This window comes from Mustela putorius, unplaced genomic scaffold (assembly GCF_011764305.1).
Source record: "Mustela putorius furo isolate JIRA1106 unplaced genomic scaffold, ASM1176430v1.1 tig00000585_pilon_pilon_pilon, whole genome shotgun sequence".
Taxonomy (NCBI): Eukaryota; Metazoa; Chordata; class Mammalia; order Carnivora; family Mustelidae; genus Mustela; species Mustela putorius.
This window is the reverse complement of record NW_025421424.1, coordinates 3,958,673-3,972,483: the sequence shown is the minus strand read 5'-3', so window position 1 is coordinate 3,972,483 and position 13,811 is coordinate 3,958,673. Positions and strand designations below refer to the sequence as shown.

Genomic DNA, 13,811 nt, shown 5'->3' with positions numbered 1-13,811 from the left:
ATAAGTTTTCCTTAAACACAATACACCATGCTCATTTAATTATGTATTGTCTATGGCTATTTTCATGCTACAATGGCAGAGGTGAGTAGTTGTGACAGAGACAATATGGCTCACAAAGTCTAAATAAACTCTGGGTGTTATATACAACTAATGAATTCTTGAACACTACATCAAAAACTCATGATGTACTATATGTTGGCTAATTGAACATAATAAAAAAATATTTACTATCTTTCCCTTTGTAGAGAAGTTTGCTGAACTTGGAAATAGATTGAATAACACAGCTAACAGTTTTGAACTAACAGTTATAAAGAGAACGCTATACTCAATAACTACAGGATACATGCCCTTTTCAATCATACACAGACTTTTTAAAACAATTGCCCATATTTGAGGCTATACATCACGTTTCAACAATTTTCAAGATTAGTTAAAAATCAATTATTTAAAAATCCTAAAACTACTATCATATGATCTCCCTGATATGAGCAAGTGGTGATGCAACATGGGGGCTTAAGTGGGTAGGAGAAGAATAAATGAAACGAGATGGGATTGGGAGGGAGACAAACCATAAGTGACTCTTAATCTCACAAAACAAACTGAGGGTTGCTGGGGGGAGGGGCTTGGGAGAAGGGGGTGGGATTATGGACATTGGGGAGGGTATGTGCTTTGGTGAGTGCTGTGAAGTGTGTAAACCTGGTGATTCACAGACCTGTACCCCTGGGGATAAAAATATATGTTTATAAAAAATAAAAAAATTAAAAAAAAATCCTAAAACTACTTTATAGTTTTAGAAATTTAGAAGCATGTTTAAATAGCTTGTGGGTCAAAAAGGAAGTCATCTAAATAAAATTTTTAAAAAATTGTAGTCATCTGGAAATTAGAAAATAGAGCTAAAAAAATTATGAAAATACTAAATGGTATTTCTTGTGAGATGGGAGACGCACTTCTGGTACAGCAAGAAAGGATCTTCCAAAAGCCATTCTTCAAAAAAAAAAACAGTGACAACACTGGAAAAAAAATTATTGAAATCAACTCTTTTAGAAATCTGGAAATAAACCAAAAGAATTACAACAATCAGCTGAATCTCAATAAGAACAACGTATAGCATGGAGCACTGGGTGTTATACACAAACAATGAATCATGGAACACTACATCAAAAACTAATGATGTAGAGGCACCTGGGTGGCTCAGTGGGTTAAACTTCTGCCTTTGGCTCAGGTCATGATCTGCGAGTCCTGGGATTGAGCCCCGCATTGGGCTCTCTGCTCAGCAGGGAGCCTCTTTCCCCCTCTTTCTGCCTGCTTCTCTGCCTACTTGTGATCTCTCTATGTCAAATAAATAGATAAAATCTTAAAAAAAAAAAAAAAACTAATGATGTGTGGTGACTAATAGAACACAATAAAAAATTAATAATAAAATAAAATCCTAATGCTTAAGCAGAAACCCAATACCCTCGAAATAATAATCAAAAATAAATAAAATTTTAAAAAGAAAAAAAGAGGAATGGCTCCAGACAGAAAATAACAGTGTTGGCGAGAAAGTGAAGAAATAGGAACCCCCCTTCAACGATGCTGGTGAGAATGGAAAACAATGCAGCTGCTTTGGAAAAGTTTGTCAGGTGCTCAAAGTGAGAAACACAGTTACTATTCTAGCAATTCCAATTCTAGCAATTCTAGCAATTCCTGGGTATCCACTCCAGAGAAATGAAAATATATGTCCACACCAAAAACTTGTAAAGAAATGTTCATATCAACTTTATTTACAGTTTCGCAAAAGTGAAACAACTTGTATGTCCGTCAATGGATGAGTGGATAAACAAACTGTGGTGTATCCACACAGCAGAATATTACTCAACCATAAAAATGAAGTGCTGATACAAGTTACAACATAGCTGACCCTTGGAAATATTATGCTAACTAAAAGATGCCAGTCACAAAAGGCCTTGTGTTGTATGCTTCTCTTTAATGGAAATGTCCAGAATATATAAATCTATGGTAACAGAAAGTAGATTGGTGGTTCCAAGGTTCTGGGTAGAGGGGAAAAGAGACTGTCAGCTCCTTGGTACTGGTTTTGGGGAGAAGATGAAGGGAGAAAGGAATCAAAAGAGCACAGGTTTGTTTTTCTTCTCACGGGGGGTGAAATTATTCTGTATGTTATTGTAGTGGTAGATTCACTACATTATGCATTTGTCAAAACTCTCAGAACTATGCAATGTGAAGAATGAACCCTAATGCAAACTATGGACTTCAGTTAATAACAATGTATTGATATTGGTTTTATCAATTATAACATGTGTTTAAAATAGAGAAAACTTTAAGCCAGGTAGGGAGGAAGTATAGGGGAATTCTGTACATTCTGCTCATTTTTTTTTTTGTAAACCTAAAATCGTTCTTAAAAAAAAAAAGTCTTTTAGTTCCTGTGTGTGTGTGTGTGTGTGTGTGTGCATGTGTGTGTGTGTGTGTGTTTAAGTGAATACATCATCTTAGATGGATGGGCTTTAAAGAAACCTGGAGCACACTATGCTGGAGGCAGAAGCCCTTTGGAACCCCACTGGGCTCTAAGAGAAGTGGCTACCCTTACATCAAGTCCTCTCCCATCAGAAAAGGAGGGGAACCTTTGAGCTGGGAAGTTTGGAAGCAATGAGGATGCCTTCATTCACTTCCACCAGGAGCCCTCAGCTACTACTAAAGGAAAGTCTATTTCTTTACATTTTGAGTCACCGAAAAGGAAATTCAGTTTGCCTTTATACAAGGTTACTGGTTACTGTGGGAAGATGTGTGAAATTAGCAAAGAAGATTAAATCTTGGTCTCAGATCATTTAAGTCCCATGAGAAATTGAGAAAAGTTTGTGATGCAGATGCCCAGACTCCAGTCACAGCTGTACCACTTACTAGCTGAGAGACCTCGAGAAAGTGACTTAACCTCTCTGTGTCTCAATTTCTTCATCGGTAAAGTGGAATTATTAAAATATATACATAGAAACCAGAGTTGCTATGAGAATTAACTGATTTAATATTTTAAAGTATTCAGAATTGTGCCTGGTACACAAACACACATCTCCTACAAATTAATATGGAAATAATAAACATCTCAATAGTAAACTGAGAAAATCTGTGAATAGAAAATTCACAAAAAGAAAAAAATGATGTTTAACCCCACCAGTAATAAAGAAATGTAAATTAATGTAATAAAAAGATTGTTAATTATCTATGACATCAAATTAATAAGGAAATCCAGCACTGGCAAGGGTATGAGGAAACAAATATTTTCATACTGCATTGGAGGTGGGGGTGTCAATTGAAAATATCTCTGAGGAGAACAATTTCATATATTAGATTATGGCAGGCACGGTTGATTGCTTACTCAATTGTTATCCAATTTTCTTTTCCCCAAATAGTACTGCTCCTTTCCTGAGAAAAAAATTCAGAAATGTCAGATGTGCGTTTTCCTACCCTAGGTGCTTGGCCAGGTCTAGTCAATGGGATATAAGGGGAGGTCTGCAAGACCTCCCTTGCTGGATATAAGGCCAGGTCTAGTCAATGGGATATAAGGGGAGAAATGTCAGATGTGCGTTTTCCTACCCTAGGTGCTTGGCCAGGTCTAGTCAATGGGATATAAGGGGAGGTCTGCTGGTGGGGACAGGGGGTGGAATCTGGAAATGTCTTCCTCCCTGACAAAAAGAGACACTTGAAAGTTCTTATATTCTTTCTCTTTGTGTTTCGCTTTGAGAGTTACCACAAGAGAACCTTACACCTAGAGCTGGTGTGGCCTTTTCCCAGCTCACGGCTCAGAGGAAAAGGTCCAGAGAACCAGAGAATCCTAGTTAGTACCTTGATATCATTGATCTGCTCAACTAACCCTACAACAGTAGCCCACGCATTAGAGCTAATGCTATGTAAGGGTATATAACAACACAGGAAGATGTTCATTATTTATTACTAAGAGAAAAAAGCTGTTCATGAAACAGTGTGTAATGCTGTGATTCAATTAAGATGTACACACATGTATACATGTGAGTATACTTGAATATATACATGGAAAAGATGAGAAGTGTAAGATTTATTAAACCCATCATCAGTTGAGATCCTTCAATTATTACCTTTCTTTGGAATGACAATCTCAGACGGTGCTGTTTCTGACTTTTGCTGAGAAACTGTGTCCATCAAGTCTCCACTATGAGGACTTGGTGGCATTTCAACAGGAGGAGAAACAGGACCTGAGTCAGGACTACTGCTCACAACGCCATCTGCAAAGAGAACCTGGAAGGAAAAGCAGAAGTTCCTACGTTCTCAGCAGCAAGGAAGAGGCTGGTTAACATTTAACACTGTGTTAACATTGGCATAGGTTAAAGTCAATCCGAAGGAAAAGTGCTGTTCGCAGACCTCCAGACTAAGCACAAAGCATATTTTAGGATGGTAACTGTGGAGCTAAGAGACTATAGCTTAATAACCAGCATGATAATATCATTCATGGTTTTCCGTGTACCTTCTATGTTGTTTCTTTTCTTTTTATATCTTGTCTTTATTGGACTGACTTAAGTTTTATTTTTTTGTATTTATTTGTTTTATTTTTATTTTCTCCATTCTGTGCAACTAGAAAATTATCCGCCCTATTTCAGCTTATATAATAACTACATTTAAAATTTTATCACATGTTTAAATGTTTAGTCTCTATCAACGTCTATCACTAGTATGTGTCTCGTCTATAGTTATCATTAATACATCTACCCGGATCAGTATCTATAGCCTACCAATGAACATACGAACATGACAAAAACCTCCACCAGGGCTGCTAATGAGAAATCTAATGTCCATTCAGTTCTCATTCTATAGGAGGTAACTGGTTTCTTTAAGGAAGCTTTTGGGATTGTCTACCTGTGCAGTCCCCAAATTGCACTATGACCTGATGATCTTTTAAAGTTAATTAGTATCAATTCTGCTTGGCCCTTGACTGCCCTGTTTAATCTGAAGGGTTTTTGTTGTTGTTTTTTTCTTTTTCTTTCTTTCTTTTTTTTTTTAACTCTGGGAAAATTCCCTAGATTATTTCTTTCATTATTTTCCCTCTTCACTCCCACTATTTTCTTCTTCTGGAGATTGTATTTTTCAGATCCCTTTTCCACGTCTCATAACTCTTCTCTTCCCCATAATCCACTTCCCTGCCTTAATTTTTCACAGTTGTTTTTCTTTTTTTTCTCCTTTAAAATTTATAATTGAAGTATATTGATATACAATATTGTATTAGTTTCATATATATATGTATATATATATCAATCACTGCAACACGGTGATTTGACACACAATTGTGTCGAATATATTGTGTTAAATATCTAAGAACTCTTTATTTTATCCACAGTAACTTTTTTTATTGTTATTTTGTAGACTGTTAACCTTTCAAGTCTCTGCCTATGTTACTTTTACTCACCTTCAAGTTTTTTGCTTAACTATTTATCCTTATTTTTAGATGCTATTTCTTTAATTTTTGATTATTCTGTAATTTACTTTCATGCAGTTGGTTTTTCTCTAAGGTTGATGATTCTTGCGTGCATGGTCATCAGTCCCCTTGAGAGTCACTTTTCACTTCTTGGTGGTATATCCTCTGATTACAGAAAGAATTTCCCTGTGATTACTGGGGAGGTATAGAGCAGGCCATATGGCTTTTGGATATTATGACTTCTGGTTCTCACCCTCCAGGTGGTAGTGAGTTAATTGGGGACACTAACTTCATTGTCTGGGTGCAGAGCTCCATCTGTGAAATGTCTGTGTTAGAACTGATTTTTAGTTTTGCTGCAGGTTTTCTCTTGTACTTGCTTTAAACTTTGCTTTTATTTCTCCATTGGTCTGATCTCATCTGACTTGCATTTTCTAGAAATTCTCCTAATCTTCTGATCCACTGATGGCCCATTTTGTTGTTTCCCAGTACCGTTTATTATTTAAAAGTATTTATTTAAAAGTATTTTTATTATTTATAAATTTATTATTTAAAAGTATTTTTAAAATTATTCTCAGGTGCCTTGAGAGGGGGAGGAGGTAAACACTGTATTTAGTCCTGGATCATATACAGAATAAGTTTGTTTGTATCCTGTATTGCACAGAAAACAATACTAGTCTCCATTTGCCATTTTAAGTGTGACTCCATTTTCAAATGAGTTGTCATTCTTGCCTACGATAACACTGTTCTTTTCCCCCAGCTTGTTTGTATTGTTCTTTGCAGCAAGAAGGAGTGTTATTTATCTAACATTCCGTTACCTGTGTAGATCCATCCAACATGTATTTGACAACAGTGCCTTGCTTGGTGATAACTCTTGAGGCCTCCTGATCCACAGGTGGCATCACCGTTTTGTGGAATTCATAGTGCTTCACCTTCTGGGGGTAGCTCTGCCGGACCATGATGTCCCAAGTGGGTTCCTCATCCACAACATTCTGATCTTAAAAAAAGAAAAGAAAGAAAGCCTTTCTGTGAACTGAGCAATGCTGTGCAGCTGGTGTTTTATCTTTTTCCTTAATTTTTTTTTATTCTTCTGTCTAAATGTGAATAATAGGACAGTTTTCATAACCTGACAGATGGCCCAGAGCTCTAGTGTTTTGCTGCCTTGTTATAGTCAAGTGTAGTGAATAAGGTCATCTACAAGTTCTTAATAGGTACCTTCTCCATGTATAGTCCATTCTTCTAAGGAATTCCAGGATATCCCTGGCAAAATTAGGAAGGAAGCAGAGTTTTCCTGTCGTAGATGTTCTCTTTTCTTCCCGTGGGTACTTTTCTCTCATCTTTAAGTAAGCTCTTGCCCCTGCATGCACAATGCTGTTCTGGGGTTCCCTGGTTGTCAGGAGCCCCAGGGGAAGTTACTCAGGCTTGTCCTTCCTAAATCATTCATCACCTTTCAAAGTTAACATAATCCCCTCATCTCTAACCAAATCCAGACTTCTCTCAAGGTTCTATTCTTAGTTAGCAATCAAGGAGAAAAACACCTCATAGTTTCCTTCAAAAGAAAATACTATCATTGAGAATTTCTGGCATACAGTAACTATTCAGTTTTTGCTAACTGAATACTTTCCTCTCCTCAATTTACAAAGTGGTTTATCAACATGTAATGATGGCATTTCAGGGACTAGATTGGGCTGTTAGAAAAATATTTTGGAATGGGAGCCCTTCATGATACCCTCTAAGTCACAGAAGTATTAGTAACAATAACATTATAAGCATTTACTGAGATGTTTACATATGTTAATTGCTTTATATATGTATTTTATTCAGCCCGCCTCAACAACCCTTTAAGAGAGATAATTTCACTTTCCAGAATTTCAGATGAAGAAAAACAAAATTAAGACAAACCAGACCAACTGCAGCACTTAGCTTCTTTTCATTTAGGTGGCAAGCAAACATGGCATTGAATTAGTTTTCAATAGGTATACTCTTTTTCTTTGATAGATACTCTTTTTTCAAATATGGTGTACATAAGGGAACTATAATAAAGAGGACATTTGGTTGTGAATTAAAGTCAGGATCCACTGGTACAACAAAACTTTTATCAGATAAAGAAACATGGTCCAGAGATAGTAAGCAACCGAAAGGGACATATATATAACTCAAGTCCCAGGCCAGTGCTTACTTGGTTGCATCTGCTAATTCTACTGCAAGAGTGGGCCTCCATATCAGTGATATTCAAATTCAGTCACTAATGTGGATGCCCCATCATATTAATTAAAGAGGTCCTACCTATACTTACTTAGTCATCTTAACGAGTTAGAGGCCATGTACAAAAATAACAGACTTTATAAAATTACATTCTAATATCTGGGAACAAGACTGATATCCTTCAACCACTTAACCTGTACTTGCCTCCACTTACTTTATACTCAGTGTCTTTTGATTTGGTCAGACAGCAAATCACTATACCTGTGGCCCTCTGTAGCGCCAGAAAGACAGGGTCCCACCCCATCAAAGTTGTTAAGAGTCCACCAGCCTTGCCATCACTGACCAAGAATGACCTTTAATTTCTGCCACTTAGGAACTGAGTGACCTGGGAAAGTTAATGAACCTCCTGAAGCCTTGATTTATTTTGTAAAATGGAATTATTAGAACTTAGTTTACCATATTTGTGTATTTTTTTATATGTTAAGTACTTAGGGCTGGGGGCTCAAAAAATGCTAGTCATTATTATTATTAGCCTATTGTTCATGATCAACATGTTTAACTGGTATGAAAATACACACGTTTTCAATGGTGATTCAACTGTTTTCTGTATGACATTTGCCCCCCCCCCCATGCTGGCTAACACTCACCTGTAGACTCTTGCCCAATAAAGGTCACCAGGAGTCCATTGGGGCAAGACACATTTAGGTTTTGGAAGGTAGGAACATAAGGAGTCTCTTGCAAAACATGTTCTGGTTCTACTTCTTCCTGTAAATAATTTAACAATAATTGTTTGTCATTTTCTAAATGAGCTACTGATTTATTTGGACTAAGCAAGCATTTGCTGAGTGCTTAAGATATGACTTGCCCAGGACTGGTGGACCCTGCAATTGAGCCTGTAAATATGCATGAGTCTGTATTTTTGTGTAAATTATTCTGTTCATAGAATGACACACAGATATGTGAAACAATTAAATTACAGTACCCAACTGTTAGCACATCTCTACTCCCACAAACGAAGACATCAAAATTAATTAGAATAATTAGGAAAGGATCATGGAGGAGTTGGGGCTTAAAGTAGGCCTTGAAAGATGTCTCTGTATGTAAATGTGGGGTTAAGGGCTGACCTATGTGCCCTCTACTGACTTGGTATATCTTTTAAAGTTTGAGTGTTAAAGATGTTATGCTATTAGGAAATGTGTCATTATTTTTCTCTAATAAGCATTACTTTTGTAGTGAGTAGAAACAATTTAAAAAGACATAAAAAGATTATTTATAAACTAATGAAGTTTGGGTGTGTCTACTTCAAAAATCCTAGTTCATTTTATGCTAACTATGCTGAGTTCCTTGTTGGTTACTTGGACCCCAGAATGAAAGTTGTTTAGTTACTTCCAACCAACCCCTCATGATAATCATTTCAGTTTTCCAGTTGGCTCTCTTTTGTTAGCCTCTAAAATCATTCCAACTGATACCCTGTTGCTGCACCTGTAGTTTATTTTAACTAGTCTTGTGCTGTGGATCACTTAGGTTGTTCTGCCTTTGTTACTAACAAATAATAAATTTGGAATAGTTAGCCAAAAGTCAATTAAAAACACAAAGTAAGGGGCACCTGAGTGGCTCAGTCAGTAAAGCGTCTGCATGCAGCTCAGGTCATGATTCTGGAGTCCTGGGACTGAGCCCCATTTTGGGCTTCCTGCTCAGTGGAGCACCTGCTTCTCCCTCTGCCTTTTACTCCCCCTGCTTGTGCTCTCTCCCTATTTTTCTCTCACTCTTGTTCTATCTCAAATTAATAAATAAATAAAATCTTTAAAAGAACTAAACAGAAAGCAAAATTAGGAGGAAAAAATTATGAAGTTCTGTAAAATGAACAATAATGTTCAAAGACATGAACCTGAACCTGCCATGACAAATTTATGATTACACAAAAAAACAGTAATTATCTCCCACCCTTCTATTATTGCCACTTACTAAAATTATGGGATAACTGATTGGTTTGTTATCAGATTGCTTTCAGTAAATTAATGAATCATCTAGGGCTATTCTGCTCAACACTGTAAAATTTTTACTTAATGAGGGTCAAGTACCCTGGATTGAGAAAAGTCATCTAGTATAGCTAAATAAATATGGTGCCGAGGTTAAGTAACGTACAAACACCAGAACTTTTAAAGGACCAAGTTCTGAAATCAATAGTTCTGGTCACTTTTTAATATTTTTTTCTTCTAATAAGTCAAGAATTTGTACACTGTACAAACTGTACAGCTCACCTAGCAAATTTTCAAGATTTCATTAGTGATTTCCTTCTTGTCTGTTTTCTTTTTATCTGTATTCTGGTATTAGGAACATATTTGGAATCAAAGCCTCTGTGTGTGTCTGCATTTGGTGGTATTGGAAGTAGAGGGTGAACTGCTCTTTAGCCAGAAGCCCTGGAGCCCATCAATATCTAAGGCCAAGTCTAATGGAAGTACTTCCTATTTAATTAGAAATATTCTTCTTTCAATTGTTGCTTATCTAACAAAACTAAATATTTAGAGAATGGTAGGAACATAACCAACCAAAAGCAAACAACCAGAGTTGAAAAAAGGGTGAGCTCTTCATTCTGAGTTTTGAATGGAAGACCTGAGTCAGTTTGTACATGACAATATGTCTCCTGGTGTAGGGATCCAACTCCTGTGTACACATCTCTTGTTTTCATTCAAAATTGAAACTTCAAGGAATGTTAATACATCTGCACAACAATATACATGTACTAAAATGATACTGTTGGTGTAACTTGTGATTTTAAAAAAGTTAAAACTGAGGTAGAAGTAGGGTTTAGGAATCAATGGCAAGTCTATGCACCTTTTTCTCTTCTTCTTTTGGGTGTTCCTCTTCTTTAAGAAATTCTTTAGGTTTTTCTTTGCCTTTTGTTTTTCCTTTCACTTTGCTTTGAGGAACAGTCACTATAAGAGGTACTACTGTTGTAGTAAGTGCTGATGGGATACTCAACATTGTTTCCAAATTAGGATCCTTATTCTCTATAACAGGAAAAAAGGAGAAACTAGTAAATTGGAATTCATATTTTATGTTTGTTAAATCAATATATAAATGTTTGCATGGCAAATATGTTTTGCATTTTTACCAGCTGGCAACAATTTTTACCTTGCTGAAAATGATTTTTCAGTCAGATAGATTTCAGGGGTAATACAGTTAATTTAAAAATGAGAATTATAGTTAATAAATCTGAGGTACTTAATATTTTGATATATTTGATTGAATCATTATTTCACATGTTTTTGCCTTCCCATCTAGATTATGAACTCCTAAAGATAGTGCAACAACCATCTGTTTGAGAAATATTTTTTGAAATGTTTCTATATGCAACATCTTTGGAGCAGTGGGCAATAATGACAAAATATATATAAAAGACCCTATGAAACCAAAATATTCTAATAATAATTATACTCAAATAGCTTTAATACAAGGACATATTAAATAGGAAAATAATAAGGGATACAAAAAAAGAAATTCAGAAAAGAGAGTTTTCTAGTTGAGTTGATAAAAAGAAATTTTAGAAGTTGTAAAAGATTAATTTTATTCTGGGTCTAATAGTATTGCCAGAATTTTCAAAAGCAAGTTGATCTCTGAAGGAATTTTGTCACAATCTTCTGAGCATCACTGGTGTTTTTGTTTTTGTTTTTTTAAAGATTTTATTTATTTATTTGACAGACAGAGATCACAAGTAGGCAGAGAGGCAGGCAGAGAGAGAGAGAGAGAGAGAAAGAGGGAAGCAGGCTTCCTGCAGAGCAGAGAGCCCGATGCGGGGCTCGATCCCAGGACCCTGAGATCATGACCCGAGCCGAAGGCAGCAGCCCAAACCACTGAGCCACCCAGGCGCCCCAGCATCACTGGTGTGTTAAAGGAATTCTATTCTCCTCTGGGTTCCAGGATAATACTCTCCCTGTATTTCTTCTTCCCTCTCTGAACATATTTTTTCTTGTCTCCTTTACTAGTTCTTCCTCTTTTGTGAATCCTTAAATGTCATTAGATTCTAGGGGTTTTTCCCTTTATGCTTACAATGGATGTTCTCAACTCTGGCTGCTCATAATGATTGCTCATTGAATTTTTTATAAAAAGCTCAGGCCCCCATCTTGACCCACTGAATCACACTCTCTAGGGATGAGGCAACAGGCATTATATTTATGAAAAGTCACACATGACTGTGATACAGCCAAAGCTGAGCTTTATTACGTATAGTAGATCTGAGTATCTCACTCACTACTGGGGCTCTAACTCTCATCTGTATGCTGATGACTCCAAAATTTCTATCACAAGGCATGACCTTTCTTCTCAGCATCAGATTAATATGTCCAACTACCTTTCTATATCTCTCCCTGGTTGTGGTACTGGAGACATTTCAAACTCAGTAAGTCTCTCTTCTGCTAGGAAAGGAAAGCCTCCTATATACTTAATCTCATTTAATGAGCAATCAAGCATCTCATTTCTCAAGTTAGACAGTGAGGTATTTGCATTTTCTCTTTTTGACTGACCTCATACATCCAACCAGTCAACAAGCCATCAGAAATTTCTCTTGAATGGTGCCTCTCCTACCTGTTCCTAACTTACCTCATATTCTCAGTAATCTTTTACTTGATTTTCTGCAAAAAGTTCCCAAACTGGTATGGGACCTCTAATACTATCATTTCAGTGTACTTTTGAAACTATCATAAAATTATATTTCTAATATAAAATCCAATTGTATCACTTCTCATCCTTTATTTAAACACCTTTGATACTCATTGATCTTATGGGCCATTGAGTACTGACATTCCACCACTCCAACCACTCTCAACTTTTCCCCCTTTCTGTGAAGATGCTATGTTTTTACACAGTTGTATGTTTATACACAATGGTTCTTAATGTCAAGAATTCCCTTTCCTTGTTGCTTTGTCTGGATAGTTACCATTCATCTTTAAAATCCCACCTCAGATACTATACTTTCTCTCTGAAGTATTTTCTAGCTGTTCCCAGTACTATGTTTATATATAATCTCTAGCAATCCAGCAGTTATTTATTTATTCTTTTCCCATCAGACAATGAGTTTTTTTAAAAAAAATTATTTATTTATTTGAGAGAGAGAGAGAGGAAAAAAGAGGGGAGAAGAGGCAGAGGAAGAGGGAGAGAAAGAATCTCAAGCAGACTCCCCACTGAGTGTGTAGCCCAATGTGGAGCTTGATTTCACAACCCTGAGATCGTGACCTGAGGTGAAATCAAGGGTCAGGTGCTCAAATGACTGAGCCATCCAGGTGCCCTTAGACAATGAGTTTTTTGAATAGATGTGCCATGGTTTTATTCATCATTGTGGCTCAATGCCAGGAAGATTCCTCACCTATAGGAAGTACAGTATATAAATAAGTGAATGGCATCCAGTTATAGGGAGCTGGAAACTCCTCCCTCTCATCCCCATCCATCTACTCATTCAGTAAAAATTTATGGAGTACCTACCACATGTACTATGAATTGGATAGCCAATGATGAAGACTACAAGGAACTTGCAATGGGTGGATCAAATGAAAAAACCCTCAGGTACAATGTCCTGTGTTAAATCTGTGATAAAGGAATTTATCAGTGCTCCATGGGAACCTAGGAGAAAGACATCTAACACAAAACTTACTCAAATACTTGGAGGTTAAAGAGCATCCTACTAAAGAATGAATGGGTCAACCAGGAAATTAAAGAAGAATTTAAAAGATTCATGAAAACAAATAAAAATGAAAACACAACTGCTTAAAATCTTTGATATGCAGCAAAGGCAGTCCTAAAAGGGAAGTATATAGCACTACAAGTCTTCCTCAAGAAACAAAAAAGATCTCAAGAGGCACCTGGGTGGCTCAGTGGGTTAAGCCTCTGCCTTCAGCTCAGGTCATGATCTAAGGGTCCTGGGATCAAGCCCCACATCAAGTACTCTGCTCAGCAGGGAGTCTGCCCCTCCCCCACCTGCCTCTCTGCCTACTTGTGATCTCTATCTCTGTCAAATAAATAAATAAAATCTTAAAAAAAAAAAAAGATTTCAAATACACAACATAACCTAACCAAACATCTAAAGGAGCTGGAGAAAGAACAGCAAAAAAGTAGGAGAAAAGAAATAATAAAGATCAGAGCAGAGATCAATGAAATAGAAATCAAAGGAACAGAAGAATGG

General features: G+C 36.6%; 1 protein-coding gene across 4 annotated transcripts in view; it reads right to left on the bottom strand.

Annotated features, from left to right (window-relative positions):
• The window catches only part of SPAG17 (sperm associated antigen 17), a 222,864-nt gene that overhangs the window by 73,288 nt on the left and 135,765 nt on the right, over positions 1-13,811 (bottom strand). For all 4 annotated transcript variants that reach the window (XR_006607260.1, XM_045081852.1, XM_045081851.1 and 1 more), the window contains exons 25-28: positions 10,472-10,647; positions 8,284-8,401; positions 6,250-6,428; positions 4,104-4,263 (exon numbers count right to left, since the gene is read on the bottom strand). Coding sequence is in view for 3 of the 4 variants with exons in the window: in XM_045081852.1 (XP_044937787.1) it covers positions 4,104-4,263; positions 6,250-6,428; positions 8,284-8,401; positions 10,472-10,647 (633 nt within the window). In the remaining variant the exon portion in view is untranslated. The remainder of the gene's footprint in view (positions 1-4,103; positions 4,264-6,249; positions 6,429-8,283; positions 8,402-10,471; positions 10,648-13,811) is intronic.